The following is a 16,881-nucleotide window of genomic DNA, read 5'->3' on the forward strand; positions in this document are numbered from 1 at the left end:
TATCCTAAGGGAAGGGGAGGTGGTTTAAAATGTACTTCAAAAATATACTTTCTCAAGAATCCCTCGTTACGAAAATGAAACTTGATATATAAACTTATTAAAACCAAACAGTCACGTACCTCAACCTTTTTGAAAATTACCTTCTAATGAAGAAAGGCAGGAAGGGGCAATTTTTAGAACATTTTCAACGTTGTCTGTTTCATTACGGGAAAACGACCAGACTGTTTGAAATGAGTTTCAGAACACAGTTAGCACCATTTTATCATGTCAGGTTTTTATCATGTTATTTTAACCAAAAAGTGTATCTTAACGGAGGGAGGTGTATATAACTTTCAAATATTTTCCATCAATCTACTCTTTCCATGCGAAGAACAGGGATTTTTTAGCTAGTATACAATAATTTAAATAATCCAGGTAAATACACTTTAGGTTAACTTTCCTGTTCTAACAATTACATCAATGTCCACTCTCTGTGTATTATAGAAAGAATTTCTTGCATTATTCGAATAACTACAAACAATGAAGTTATGGTATTTCCTTACAGTCATTAATACCAATAGACAATCTTCACTCTTTTCTAATTCAAAATGAATGAACTATAAAAATACCAAGATCTTCTACCTGCTGGAGAATGAAGATATAAGTCATCCAAGCTAGTGTCGGATTCGTTGCCCATTTCTCCTGATTCAGATTCATGTGACACATTAGCCTGACTCCTCGATCGATGACCTTGTTGCCAATATTTTCCACTCTAAAATTAATAGTTAAAACACATTATTAAGCTGTATGTACATAAGTATATTCTTAGACTCAGATGCAAAATAAAATACTAATCTCTTGTATAAAAACAACACTTAACGGGGAAAAAAAAATCATATCGCACTATCAAAATATTATAAAACTAAGTAATAAAACTACGAGCTGACATTAAATTGCCAGGCTTGTCAGGAGAGTAAAGATACAAACATATGTTCACGTTAGACGAAAAATATGTACCAAACTTGGCAAACACTAGCAGTAACCTTGATCCATACGACGAATATTGTGAATGATTCATCAGTGCTGCACTGAGTCTTGTGCAAGGAGTTAGCGTTGGAAATGGCAGTGGTAATACTGAATCCAGCCAGGTGTGAAGTGCGCAGCGTGGTCAGATTTTTCAAGGCACAAGGAAAGAGTTAATCGAAGATTCATCGCGAGAAATAGTGCTGCGTTGCCTTTCCAGAAGGTCATTCACGATGAAGAGAGGAGCCGACCTTCGCAATCACATTGAAGCAGACATGCGTGCGAACAGGCGGGTGACAATTACAGAATTGTGTGTGATGTTTCGTGACGTACAAAAAGTTGTGTACGCGCTGGGTCCTGAAACAGTTGACTGGTGAACACAAAGCAAAACGAATGGAATACGCACTGGACTTCCTTACGCGCTACACAGAGGAGGGAGATGCATTCCTGGACGCCGTTGTGACAGGTGGCGTGACTTAAGTGTTACACCATACGCTTGAATCCAAATATCAGTCACTACAGTGGCGCCTTACCCATTCTCCGGAAGCTAACCAGCAATCTGATGGCAACAGTATTCTGGGATCGCCATGGCATCCTGGTGGAATTCATGCCTCCTGGAAGAGTGATTAATGCTGAAATATACAGTCGGACTTGGAAATTCTAGTCAACCAAAATTCAAAATAAACTAGGGACATGTTGTTACATGGATTTCCCTTTATTCATGGTAACACCCAGTCAAAATCAGCAATTATCAATGGGACTTCCTTCAACATCCGCCATATCGTCCCGACCCGGCACCCAGCTGTCGAGTTATCTGTTCCTGTACCTAAAGGAACACCTTGGCGGAAAACACTTTGACGACGACGATGGCGCCAGGGAAGAAGTCACAACGTAGTTCCAGATGCAGGCGCCGGACTTCTTACGATTCTGGGATACAAAAACTTACTCCACGTTTGAATGAATGTTTGGATAATGGTGGCACTTATGTGGAGAAATAGCCTCCGTACTGGCGTATCCAATGTAGTGTTCTTTGTGTTCAATACAATTCTTATGTACCTTATTTTTTGTTTGTATCTTTACTTTCCTGAGAAGCCTCGTAATAATGTAAGAACTGTTTTTGTTGTATGTAAGCTTTCCTTTTGAAATTCGAAATGATTTCGTTCCAAAACTTTATTCAACTTGCCTCTTATTAATATAGATACATGGATTGGTAGCTTAAAACATAGAATTTATTTCAATTTCACAAATGAAAGAGTAAACAATAATAATTATCGATTTCCCATTTAGTAATTTTTACTTTATATTTTATCTATGCTGTATTAACTGACAACAGTGCACCTAATGACTTACTACTATGCTTTATAATGAAAAATAACGTTGAAGATTTTTTTACAAGTTTTTTAGATTTACAGGAATTTTCTTTACCTCAAACCTTTTATACGAGAGTAAGTCAATAACTGCAATATTTTCTATTTCTTCTCAGGTTGGCTCTACGGCATTGTGTGCTCACAAGACGCCAGGTGTCACCGTTGGCTTCGTCTGTGTAGGGATGTAAAATACCTGGGTATTTATTTCAGCGGGTAAATACCCTAGGTAAATACCCGGGTATTCACCCAAAATGGGTATTTTAGTGGGTATTTTATGTTTTAGTTAGCAATAAATGGATTTTATCGTTGTCAATGAAAAATATAATGGTCATTTGTATCACCTGCAACAGGAACACTAAGTAACCACCTAATTAATCATTTTTTTCTAGTACTTAAAGAATCAATTTGATATTTATTAAGTAATACAGTACGGATTTCCTACCTATTTACCATAATTTTCTTTCTACTTACACTAAATTTCCTTCTATTACCCTTGGCGGAAAATAATTATCCATTCTACCCTGTGAATTCTTACTTTGGTGTGCCCCTGAGACGTCCAATCAACTACGCGGTAGAATTTGGTAGTGGATCAAACCAACACGAAAATTTAAAATTTATGACAGAACGTAACGATGACTAAAAAAAAGTCAAGTCAGTTGTCACCAAACCAGTCATACACTATTGTTAAGTATTCTGCCTGCCAGCATCTCCTGGTATTAATGACACGGAATTTAAGTTCTTCCTTAGGTTCGCCTCTTGTGAAACTTTCTTCATTTTTTTTCAATCTGGCTCATTTTCTTTTATCTTTCAATACATTCTCCAGTTTTTTTTAAATCACCGATGAACACACTAACTAAAATATTTAAGTAACAGCAGGATCTCTATTACTAAAGAAATACGTTTTCTTTTGGCTTACCAAATTTATTAATGGCGGAAAATGAATTATTAATAATTGCTTTGATATTTTAAAGATTCAAAGTTACAACAATTTTATTATACATATATATTGTTAACATTACCTTAAATTTTTTTTGAATAGCAATGATGAAAACAACCTTTTTAATAATTGAAAAAAAAAAACTCAACTGACATTACAGATACGGCTGGTTACTTTCTCCACGCAAAATAATGTTATTTTTGTTACTTTATCTATGGGCAATGAAATGTACTGAATTGTCGAGTATGCAAAGAATTGGACCAATAAGTTTCTTAAGTTTTACACCTGATTTACGGAATTAATAAATTAATCTGTGTAAGAAACTACACTGTAACAACGAAGTTGTTGATATAGTTATATCATAGTAAAGAAACTCGACTTTAGTAACTAGCGCGTAACCTTGAAAATACTTAGAAACTTAAAAAACACACATTTAACGATTACGAAAGTTCCAGAATAATCAAGGTAATTAAATTTAATAAATTGATCGATGAAATTATTTACTAAATATGCCGTTGAAAGAAAATTATCCATAAAATAAGGAATAACATTTCGTAAAACACTTAAATAACTAATTCCTGATTTTAGAAGTGTTCACTAAATTGAGTTTAACAATAATGCTTTGTGAAAGAATTTATTGGAATAGCATATTTAAAATATTAATGTGATAAACAACGTTAAGCTTTATAGTAACTCAGTAATATTTATACTTTAAATTATTCAGTATAGAACAGCAATTAACCTCCACCATATTTGGAGTACTATAAAACTACCACAGATTTTACCGTCCTACTCAGAATCAACCGTAAGATCAGACTCGGAATCATCACATCATTCTTCAGTATCAACATCACTATTACTCGCTTCTTCATTTTCTTCTATGTCACTCATTTCTCTGTATCCTCTTCCATTGTCTCTGGTATTTTATTCTGTTCCATGCCAACAGCTGGTGACTTGTACCTTGATGACCTGGTCCTGAGTGTTGCATCCGTGAAACTTCAGGCAATCTCTTATTTAAAAGCTTCCAGTTATAAGAAGGATATGTTAGTTTTCCTGTCCTCTCGAATGATAAACAATTTATTGTTTTACTAAATGTAGAGGGAGTTCTTTCTGTGGCAGTAGATGTAACCGGAGCACAAAGTATTCAAATAGCGACATCAGCTAATTCAGTGATGTCCCGAAACCCTCTCCACCAAAGCAGTGAGCTCATTTGTTCCACTCCGTCCCACAAAAACTTCCTTGCCCAATTTCCTTCCTGTCCCTATAGTCAGTCAAATGTTATCTCAGAATTCAATCCCATTTGTTTTCCAACTTCACAAACGAAATTTACTCCATCAAGCAATTCTTCAGCGGCCAATTTGCAGCCGTGAAAAGTGAAATTGAGGAGATCTGCAGCTAGATGAATTGGACCCAAGCCGGGTTCATTTCTTTGTTTAAATTTTTCCATCATTGATGCTCTTCTGTTTTCGAAAGAATTCATGATAGTAACTGTTCTGTCATCAGAGATGAAGACTGGAATTTTGTGTGCAAAGTGTCTATGTGATACTCATTTTACTCGAAGCAATTAATCAAATCCAATATAGGTTTCAAAATGGCTACAAGGTTTTCATTACAAATCCAGAATACATAATCAAGAAGATTTTTGTTGATTTCTGAAGGTAATGACGATTCCTCACTTATGCGAGTATCTGAAGCCCGGTTTTATTGACAAGCACACTTTGGAGGCATTGTAAATGGCTTCCCCATGTTGTTTCTTCAGGCAACTTTAACGAAATTGGAACCCTTTTCTCCCTTGAGTTTTGTGTAAATAGTGCTTGCAGGTGATGGCTATGTTTGATTGTTTTAACAACATCAATTACAGTTCCCAGTAATGTCTTTACCGATGGACATTCGTTGATGTCAGCACAAAGCAAATGGAGAAGATGAGCAAGACAACCCAAAGATACTATACTAGGATACTTCTGTTTTACTAATTTAAAACATGCTCTCATGTTGGAAGCATTGTCTTCTATGATTATTATTTTTTTTTAGGGTTATGTTTTCACAGAATATTCATAATCTCTTCACACAAGTAATGTGCATCGTGTTTATTTTCTTTCGACAACGTGAGATCAACAAAAACAGATTCAGGCTTTAAAATGACGAAATAACTGATAGATTCATTTCTTAATTTACTCCACCCGTCACACTGTAAATATATATTTCTTGATTCCTCTAACTTCATTTTAACTTCCCCTTGCATTTCACTATGTTGAGCATCCCGGTAACACGTAGCTAGACGATACATTGATAGGAAAGAATACGAAGGATGAATTTTCTTTTTAAAAAATTCAATCCACAAAGGGTGATCAACAAGTGGCAGGGAACACCCACAAAGAAGATCGCTTTGGCAATGCTTTCCTTCGACGCTTTCTGTAAGACTTCATTAAGGTTCCATACGTCGGCGTTTGTTTTAAGAAACATCAATATTAAGATTCTATCAAAAATCCGAAATTGTAACGTTGAACCTAAGAAGCCATAAAAAGTTAAGAAAAGCCTGTATATTTGATGGAAATTGATGTATTTTTTCGTATAATAAATGCACTATACCTACTATATCAAACTCACTTTCTCCTTTTAGTAAAATTACTCCAAAATGTTCTTTTAAGTTGGAAACTAGAGGACATAAGATTCCATCTTTTCATGATTAACTTGAACCTCCATAATGTTCGACTCGGAAAGATTTTGATAATTTTGTCTCCTTTATTCAATTAGTTGTAGCCTCTGATATGTAATGCTTTAGATACATGATTCAGCTTTCGTTTATCTTTTATTCGTATGACGGTTGTCTGTGAAATATTTCTGAGAATTTTAAAATTTCAAAATTGCACATTTCGGAAAAAAAAGATGTTGGATTGAAGAGTCTCAAAACATCTGTTCTCAAATGTTAATACACAATAACTTGATACGGTTCTTGAAAATCGGTGGCGTATCGCAAACTTTACATTTAAAACTTGGGCTGTCTCCCAAGGATTTGACAAAGAGGGTTTATATACGATTTCTACGTTTGGAGAACCTAAGACTTGAAGTCATACTACGATTTCTTAATTTTTTAAGTCTTGGCGAAACTAATCCAAGTTTCAAAGCCGTTTACACCTTGGTGAAGAAAGGGCATAGGTGGATAAGTATTGTAAAATAGCTCGAGATCAATCTCGAGACGACAAGAGGGTGGTAATGTAGGTACTCCCAGGAGACATTAATTTCTCATGTTTCAACTCTGACTCTGGTTCTCAACTCTGATTTTTTCGTGAGCAATGACGTAAACTCGGAAAAGTTAATTATTTCTCAAGATTGGCTTGATCGATGTTGTTCAAACTCAGATGCATGTGTAGGTGTATACGAGGGCTTCATCTGAAAATTGTAACAGCTCATCCCCACCATTTCCCCCTTTCAAAACACTCGATTCAATATTTTGATCTCTTTACTTATGAAGTTCTTCGAGAAAAATAAAAAAATAGGTTTCAGATGTCGTTTTAACCTAGAATAATATATAATATCCAAAATTGTATCTCGGGTGGGCCATGGTCAAAACTGCCTGCAAACCCGCACCGCACATGAACGGGGTCAATGGTTATTATTTTGCATATTTACAGTGAATGAATGAGAAAACACGCTCGACAGATCCCAAAATATAAAAAAAAAGGTCACCGGTATGGTTAACAATTCTTAAATCCTCAAAATAATTCAACTTTCGGAAAATACCCATTTTTTGGGTAGGTAAATACAAAAGGGGTAAATACCCGGGTAAATACCCATTTTTTATTTACCTACCCACTGGGTATTTACCCGACCCACATCTCTACGTCTGTGATAGGTTATAGTTTTATCACATCAATCTGCTTTGCGCTGTTGCGAACAGGGCCAGCGCGAGGGGGAAGGGGGGGGGGGTCGAGCCATGCCACCGCCCACGGCGGCAAGTCTAATGGGCGGCAAAATTTGAAAAAGGAAAGAATACTATCAAAATATATTGCTTCGTAATAGGCTCACACGGAAAAATAAAATTGTGTTCACCTAAGAATTGAACTTACTTCACTCACATTCAGGAAATTCAGAGCATTCCTCCTTATTTTCAATTATCAAACTACTAGCCACAGGTATCTCGTTCAATATTTTCCTTGCAGCGACGTAGATAAGATTTTCAGCTAGGATGGATAAGTTCTTAACGTTTATCAAAATGAGATGAGTCAAAAGAATTAAATTTAAATGAAAAACTCACTCAGTCAGGAAATATAATTCAGAGCAAGTACTCTCTGATAGATAGTAATACACCTTCGTCTTTACATTTTTCTATAGATACAATGAATGACGATCTCATCGCACAAGCGAGCACAAATATCACACATAGACCAAAATCCAGCGAATTGGCCTCGTAGTATAGATGATTTTATTAGAACCACCCTAGTCAAAAAGAGGTTCTCCAGAGCAATTAACCAAGTTTGACAACTGTCCGTAGGTAATTTCAATCGTTGGTTCACAGGTAACTGTTACAAGTATACATTATCTAATGGCGAAACTGTGTTCAGAAGTGGTTAGTTTATTCAGAAAGTAAGAATGCTGTTTTCTGTTTTTGCTGCAAATTATCTTCCCCAAGTAAAATATCTTTCACAGTTGATGGCTATATTAATTGGCGATACATTTCTGAAGTCCTGCCTAGTCATGATAGGTCTCCTGTTCATTTTGAGTCGCAAAGAAGATGGATGGGACTTTCGATAAGACTGAAAAGTGGTCTTACAATTGACGCAGAACATCAGAAAATGTTAAATGCCGAAACACAGCATAGGAAGAACGTGATAGAACGACTAGTTGCAATAATACAGCTTTAGATGAACAATATCTACCGTTACGCGGAACATAAGATAAACTTTCAAGTAATAATGGTAATTTTCTGAAACTGGTAGAACTCTTTGCAAAGTTTGACAGCGTCATGGCTGAACTCATTAAAAGAACCATGGAAGGACAAAATAAATATCATCATTACTTAGAAATAGATGTCCAAAATGAAATTGTTCTAATTTTTAGTGAACAAATTAAAAGTAAAATACTATCTTTGTTGAGAGCTGCAAAATATTATAGTATAATACTAGACTGTACGCCATATATTTCTGGTACAGAACAAATGGCAATAATCGTTCGTTTTGTACCAATTACATACAGTAATGGAGAATGCATTGAAAAAATTTGCGAACACTTTCTTGGTTTCGTACCGGTAACAGACACCTCTGTTCTAGGACTGACAGAAGTAATAATCAAACAGCTAAATGAAATGAACATTCTCATCGAAGATATGAGGGGCCAAGTACATGACAATGGTTCCAATATGAAAGGCAAATATTCAGGTATTCAGAAGAGAATTTATAGAAATAAATTCTCGAGCCTTCTATGTTTCTTGCAGTAGTTATTCACTAAGTCTTATCATTAACGATGCAGCAACAGCATCTCAGTGCGCCGTTTCATTTTTTGCATAGTTAGAAAAGTTCATGACTTTTTTTCTGTGTCAATTCAACGTTGTGCCATACTAAAGGAGTCTCACTTTAAAACCATGAAGCACCACAAGCTGGGAGAGCCGAATTGATGCTCTGATTCCACTTAGATATCAAATAGGGGATGTTTATGATGCCTTACTTCAAATAAGTAACGACAATAGAACAAATAGAATGGTCACCCACGATGCTTTGTGTATATCAAATCAGCTGTGTTACTTTACTTTCCTTTACTCACTCGTTATCTGGTATGACCTTTTACTCCATATAAACATATTAAGCAAAAGTCTTCAAAGTATTGATTCTCATGTGTTGGATGCAGTCGGGTTTCTTTAAAATATATCTGAGTACTCTGAGATGAGCAGAAATGATGCAAAATTTCAATCTTACTTAGTTGATGCGATGGAGTTGGCATCAGCATAAGATATGGATGATCCATGGATAGGTAATACAGTGCAAGCTCGAAATCAAAAGAAGAGAGAGTTTTAGTACAAGGCAGAGGATGAAACTATTGAAGATCCACAAACAAGATACAACATTGATTTTTATTACAAAGTTCTAGACATGATTATGTTAGCTTTAAGAGAAATGTTTGAGCAACTTAAATATCACAGCGAGTATTTCAATTTTCTTTACGATATAAGTAATCTTAAAGATATGTCACTTGAACTTTTGTCTGAAAAGTGTACTAAACTTGCCAGCATTTTAGCATATGAAGAATCGAAAGTTGTTAACCCCAGTGATTTGAAAGACAAACTGAAAGTGTTATCCGCTTCAATTAAACCTAAAAGTTCACCAAAAGAAGCTTTAAAATTAATTAAGGAACATGACTTCGCTCCCAATGTCAAGTGTTGCACTTAGGATTTTGTTAACCACACCAGTAACAGTGGCAAGTGGAGAAAGAAGTTTTTCGAAACTTAAGCTCATTAAGAACTACATACCTACGTTCTTCCATCTCTAAAATACGCTTGAGTGGTCTAGCGATGATATCAAGAGAACACGAATTGGCTGGAACATTGGACTATGCGAATTTGATACAGGAATTTCTCATATCAAAGCAAGACAAATTCCTTTCAATTAAAGTATGTTAAATTTATGTATCTCTATTGTGTTTTGGTACATTATAAAGCTTAGGCTAATCACATAGTTTTGCCGTAATATCTGATTCACTATACTATCTTCACACTCCATGCTCTATTGGAAATACTTTTTGATATAAAATAAGCTTAAAAATTAAAATTCTTAGTCGTGACTAAAGCACATCTTTTAAAATTTTATTTTCTGTATGTGCTGCTGTATATCACAGATATACAGAGAAATCGAGCATGCTGAATATTGTGTCATGTATGGAGTCGTTTAAATATTACGTAAGCATTCGAGAGATGTAGTTCAACTTTTTGTTTACTCTTCCATTTCATACATGTTTTTAAATGAGGCATTTTACTTTTTCGTAACACTTGAACGTCTTCTGACAAAATAAGGTTTGCGGATTAAAGGGGCGGCATGTGAAAGTATCGCCCAGGGCGGCAAAACTGCTAGCGACGGCCCCGGTTGCGAAGTAAAGATGGCAGCGCCACTCCCTTTGTGCACCAAGAACAACAGCGTTTTGTCATCCGTTTTTTTACGTCTGAAGGTGTACTCGGGGCGGAAATTCATAGAAGACTTTTAGCACAATTGCCACAGCGAAGTGTTTACCAGTGGTTTGAACAGTTCAAAAGTGGTCGAATGAGCGTGACGGATGAGGAAAAAGCAGGGCGTCCAGCTATAACAACTGATGACATTGTTGAACGAGTCTATGTCTTGATTCTAACTAACTCAAGAGTGTTGATGAAGTGGTAACCCATATGCAGATTTAGTCATGGTTCTGCATGTGACATCATGCATAACAGGTTCAACTTTCACGACGTGTGTGCGAGATGGGTTCCGATAAAACTAAGAGCACGAGCAAAATCGTGTGAGAATCTGTCAACACCTACTGGACCGTTATGCTAACGAAGGTGAAGCATTTCTCAGGCGAATCATTACTGGAGATGAAATTTAGATTCATCACTGAGCGAGAGAGCAAACGCCAGAGCATGAAATGGAAGCACCTCGGATTTCCCATCAAGAAGAAATTCAAGAGTCAACTTTCTGCAGGGAAAGTGATGCTCACAATGTTTTAGAACTCACAAGGGCCAGTCCTGGAACATTACCTGGAAAAAAGGTCAACAATAAACAGAAAAAGGTACAGTGATATGCTGGTAAGCAAGTTGAAACCTGGAATTCGTAATAAACGCAGGGATCGATTGTCGGAAGGTGTTCTTGTGTTGTCCACATACTGTCGCCCACACCACTCAAACACTGGAGCATCGCCCCATCCGATTACCATCTGTTTGGTCCACTTTAAGATGCTCTCAGAGGCCGTCGATTCATCTCCGATCAACAGGCGAAGGAAGCAGTTGCAATCGTGGCTTGCTGCGCAACAAAGAACTTTTTAGCAGATGCTATCGGAAAGCTTGTGCAACGATGGACTAGATGCATTGAAAAGAAGGGTAACTATGTTGGAAAATGATAAAAATAAAAACATTGTAGTCTTGAAATAATAAATAATAAAAACTAATTGCAGATACTTATTGACTTACTCTCGTACATATAAAGCTGCTTCTTTCGAATCTTTAACCCTTCCCAACTACAATTAGTTTCTTAAAATATCTACATGTAATAAACTCCTCACAAGAAAACAGTGGAAACAATCACTTATACTAAAAAGTATACTAGTATGCTACAATATCGTTACAACGCAGTTTCGCTACAGTGACAGGGAGGGGAAGAAATAGGGGAAAGAATATAAAAACAAATAAAAAATAATTTTAAAAAAGGCAGTGAAGAATCCAGGTGGACGTCATGTTGGAATGTGTTCACTTGTTATATTACCAAGCTGAAAGTAGAGGGAATTTAGTGAAGAAAGATAAAACTAACGGGAAGAATAGGTCAATAAAACCGGACGTGAACGAAAGAATAACAAATAGAAGAAAATTTCTAGAATAAAATATGTAAAATGAATTGGTTGGAAGAATCGGAACTACAAGGATGTGTTACTTTTGTGATAAGGTATTGGAAGACCAAACTGGCATCGATTATACGATAGGTTTTTTCTGTCATTTCTTTGCCGTAGATATGAAATCTTAAAAGCCACCAGTTCCGTATTGAGAGTAGAAGGTTTGGGGCTCGGCGATCGCTGTCACTGAAGCTTTTTTTTTTGTTCGTTATTACTCTTCGCCGATGTCGTCTTGCCATAGGTCTTGTAGGCAATTATCACATTGGACATTCTTCCTCGCGATACACCTAATAAACTGGCCACCTTAGATTCACTTGCGCCCACTAACCAGGCACCCATATATGATCTCTCTGAAACTCAATAGAGGTCTCCCATTTTGTTGCTTAAATACATGCCTCCGTTGGAGCCCTAGTGGCTTAGTAGTAGAGCGCTCACCTCTGGCACGTGAGTTCCCTCGTTCGATCGCAGTTCCCGCCAAGTGGGGTTTGTGGTGGATAAATACATGTGCGTGGGTTTTCTCCCGGTTCTCTTGTTTCTTCCCACTTTCGTCATTCAACCATTATCACCCATCTTCTTGTCACCACCTCCCTTACCGCTGGTGCATAGTAGTGGGACGTTAAAGTAAAAGAAACATGTCTCCGTTTTACCTCATCTGACGTGCGGCCACGAGCTACATAGTATCCTCAGTGTTACCACATCACATCTCTTACATGTTGCAAATTGCACACGTTTCCATTATTTTGATTACCATATGTATGCATTTTCATTTCACCATACCAGGAGACAATTCTTTCCTTAGATTTCTTTGCAATTTTTACGCAGTCGCTAGCTCTCGTCTTTGGTGCGAGCGGTCCCAAGTTCGATTCCCGGTGAGGACACTCGGTGGAAAAAGTTTAAAAGCTTTTTCAGTCCAGCCATCCTGAGTGAGATTTTTGTGTGTTTGCTTCATTCCCACCAGGCAAATGTCGGGATGGTAATTAACATACAGGTCCCAGGCTGATTCCTTCTTTCCCTTTCAACGGATAGTGTGATCGCCGAGGGACAATATTCCTCATACGTGACGGGTTAAATGTCCTTCGATGCTGACAGCCCAGAAATCTAATTCCTAAAGCTAATCTTGGCAATTTTTCTTCCACTGTATGCAAATATTTCAATAATATATTTTAGGAATTCGGATTAACATCGTTTATGTTGTGCTTATCTTTCGAATCTATTATTTTATATGCCATATTATCTGATCATGATTCTGCCATATTGTCTACAAACGTCCCACATAAAAGTAGACGTAAATAGTCTATGGCACCTGACTGGTTTAAATATATTCGATACTTCAGTGCGCTGGAATTGAAGGTAAAAGAAATAACAATATTTTGTTTAGCAAATCCCAAGTAAAACCATGATGGGGAAAGAATTTGTTTAGTTCCTTATCAGGTTATTTGAAATGACGGAGTAGATATGTTATTAAAGAAGTTGGATACACGTTATTGTACAATATGGAGAGTTTGTACCTCATGCAATACACAAAACTGAGTTTTACTGTATTAAAATGTAATAATAATCATATTCATAATACGTGAACTTACTCGGGGAACCTTACTAATAATGTCTGATCCAGCTTTCCTTACTTTCCTAACTAAACTTGCTCCGAAACTTTTCCTGCAAGAAAGAAAAGAAAAAAAAAATGCAAAAGATATCAACATACATCTGTAGAAACACACACTAGAATATTCTCCCATTAGAACTAGAAACTCTATGAAGACTACAGCAAAACTCCTAATACTTCATTAAATTTATTACTACAATTCATTTTACAACAAGGATGCCATGTGTGCCACATCTAAACTGATGGAAGCGCATTTAGACTTTACTAGAGAAAAGATCACAATATGTTCTGTGTGAGTACAAGGGCAGTGCCTATTACTGGAAATATGTACAATATCTCAAAAACAAAAACAAAGCAGTAGAGAACCGAACTAGATAAAAACAATGTATACTAACTTTTTAGGTGAACAGCTCTCCATTCTTCTATAATGTTCCATTATTTTTTCCTCTAACTTCTCCTTCTGTCGCCTCAAATCATTTAGTCTGTCTCTGTAAATACAAGAAATGTAAATTCTCAACAAATAAAATTATCATAGAACTTCTAACATCTAAGCAAAAATAAAGAAACAGATCGCTCAGGATCACTCTTTGTTAAACTATGTTTCACGATTTTTCCTATGAGTTCTCTATGCGTCTTTAGCATGGGAAACCCGAGTTCGACTCCCGGCAGGAATTCATGTGGTATACAGAATATTTTCAAGGATTAAAAAGTCTTTTCAATCTCTTAAGAGGAGGAGTTGTAAATATGCACTGTACATGGCCTATAACATCGAAAGGCGTTTTCCCGGCATCTGTACATGGCCTATAATTATAAGATCGAAAGGAGTGTTCCCGGCAAATGGGTATAAAGGATGAGAAAAGACAATTACAGGTGTTGTACATAGTATGGCAAATGGGTATAAAGGATGAGAAAAGACAATTACAGGTGTTGTACATAGTATGTTTTCAAATTAGATAATTTCCATTCAGACCGTTCTCCTATGCAGAGCAATTGTAAACATATACTGTACACTGTCTGTGTTTGTAACTTAGAAAGGCAGATTAGCGGGGGTTGGGTTGCTTGTATGCAAGAAACTTCTGCAATATTCTTGATACGAATGAGATTTGAGAATGTTTGCCTGCAAATTTCATTGTAGTTTAAAGGTTTTCGTAAAATTTGATTCTATACTGCGACAATACAAATTGGCAGATCAATGGGGGATTAGTGTCGGCAGTCCCCTACGGCGCTCCTGTTAACATGTAAAAGCCAGTTGAATGCCACTAGCCTAATTACCAACAGTAGTAAGGTTGAACTTAGTATACATGTTAATACTAAGTTCGACCTTGCTGTTGTTGGTACTTAGGTTACTCTAGCATGCAACCGGTCATTTCGATAATAGTGAGATTAATAACAATTTGGGTGGGGTCGCTCGAATCGGCTCAGCAACCTCTGGCTATGCCCCTCCTTACAGGCGGTTTTTTTTTATGCATTTCTGCTAAAACAGCCGAGGAGTAGGTAATGTTCATGATACCTTACATACCTGATTCTGGGGTAAATGCGAAATTCTACCACTGAGCCCCTTCCCTTGGAGGGTATAAAACAGTGTGCCAATTTCAAGAGTTTTTCAGGCGTTCTTCGTTTCTTTTCGCCTGGGATAGCAGAACACTAATCTAACTCTTCTAAAGTATAAATCTTACTACCCTCAGGTTTAAAATTTCCAAATTATATATGCTTATTCTTCCAGGACTTTTCCAAGTTTTTCGCACTAGTAAATATTTTATGTATGAAAATTGGAAAGTAGATATGGTAAGTCCGTTTTACATTAGTTCAAAAGCCTTTTGCGCACAAATGATGATAATTGTCTATTGACAATCTTTATTCAAGTTTCTTCCTTTCTTTCTTATGCTATTTTGACGATTCATTAAGAGTAGAAAGTTTCCATATTGTTTTTATGTGTATAATACTCAAAATAACAATGTAAGTACCTTGCATTTTGATTTTTTATATCCAAGCTTGGATTTCTTTATTTTAACCACATTCAAAATAATAGTATTATATTTTATATTTAAAGTTGCTACTTACTTTACTTCGATTTACAGTATTAGCCTTAACTGGCACAATCTTGTCAAGAAAACATTATTTTTCAATCTACTTTATTTCTTCACTATGTTTTCTCTTTAAACGCACTATGCACAATTACAATCGTTGGAACACATACAAAGTAAATAACTGAGTTATATATTACTGCATTTTACTGTATTTCTTAAATGATACATAGATACTTACGTAAACAATTTTTCTTCGCTGTGAAAATGTTCCTTATCTTCTAGTGAATGTGTCAGAAGTTCATGGTATTGAGTTAATAAGTGAGAAACATGTTCCATCAACGATCGTCTATCTTCTTCTAAAGTTGCGTTCATCTGGATCAGCATCTAAACAACAAGAATAGTCTTCATGAAATTTCATGCAATGAAATTTCTAGTTTATTGTCCCATGATGTGTCTTTCACGCTAAAGACGGATGATTAATAAAAGTGAATTATTCTGTAAAAATTGACAAAATGAGAATGTGGAAGGAAACGGGAGGACCTCGTGAAAATCCACGGACAGTATGTTGTCCACCAAAAGCTCACATGGGTTGGGATCAAACCAGGGAACCCTCGCACTAAAGGCGCGTGCGCATTCACTGAACCACTGAAAAAATAAGGGAGAAGGTAAAACTTTATTGGGTGTGTTGATGCGACATAACCATTTGAGTGTAATTAGCTTTTTGAAATTATTATGAAGCCAATACTTCTCACCGTGTTCGATTGGCAGTTACGAATTATATATATTTGCTCACAACAACAAACTGTTGCGAATATCCTCTATTTATGAGGAACCTACACAAGCATTGAAGTGATGCGACAGTATGTGTCTGGAAAAATTATTAAATGACACGACCACATCGCAACAAAAGACCAATTCTCGTCACAGAACATAACACTATTATAAGAGGTCGTAGTAATATAGTGGGAGCTGACTCCTACATTACTACTGATGAAATGATTGTATGACTATCTCATACTGATAATTAAGTAATGACCGTAAACACACGACTCTAGAATTTAAACAAGTTGAAATTCTAAAATAATATGTAAAACTGTTGCAACAGTATCGAAAGTATTTAGAAAAACAAAATGCCTGGATAGAGTAGTAAATTGGGAGAGAATTAGTAGTTATAATACAGAATTTACATAACGTATTGTTATTTGTTTAATCAAAAAATGTAGATACTGAAATCTTCCAATTACTATTATTATAGTTTTGACTTTTGACCTGTCAATTAAAGTTGACAGGTTCAGCAATTTCGAGTATCTTTACATGAGTAGTCCAAAAGACAAAACACAACTTACAGCTGTGAGAAATCTTAATTTCAAAAAATTTCGTTTTGATACA

At 36.1% G+C, this 16,881-nt stretch overlaps 1 protein-coding gene across 2 annotated transcripts in view; it reads right to left on the reverse strand.

Moving 5' to 3' along the window:
• The window catches only part of Girdin (protein girdin), a 134,537-nt gene that overhangs the window by 24,991 nt on the left and 92,665 nt on the right, over positions 1–16,881 (reverse strand). For both annotated transcript variants that reach the window (XM_081758920.1, XM_081758921.1), the window contains exons 22-25: positions 15,731–15,876; positions 13,861–13,953; positions 13,446–13,518; positions 622–751 (exon numbers count right to left, since the gene is read on the reverse strand). In XM_081758920.1, the coding sequence (XP_081615046.1) occupies positions 622–751; positions 13,446–13,518; positions 13,861–13,953; positions 15,731–15,876 (442 nt within the window). The remainder of the gene's footprint in view (positions 1–621; positions 752–13,445; positions 13,519–13,860; positions 13,954–15,730; positions 15,877–16,881) is intronic.

This window comes from Thermobia domestica, chromosome 5 (genome assembly GCF_964235325.1).
Source record: "Thermobia domestica chromosome 5, izTheDome1.hap1.1, whole genome shotgun sequence".
Lineage (NCBI taxonomy): Eukaryota > Metazoa > Arthropoda > Insecta > Zygentoma > Lepismatidae > Thermobia > Thermobia domestica.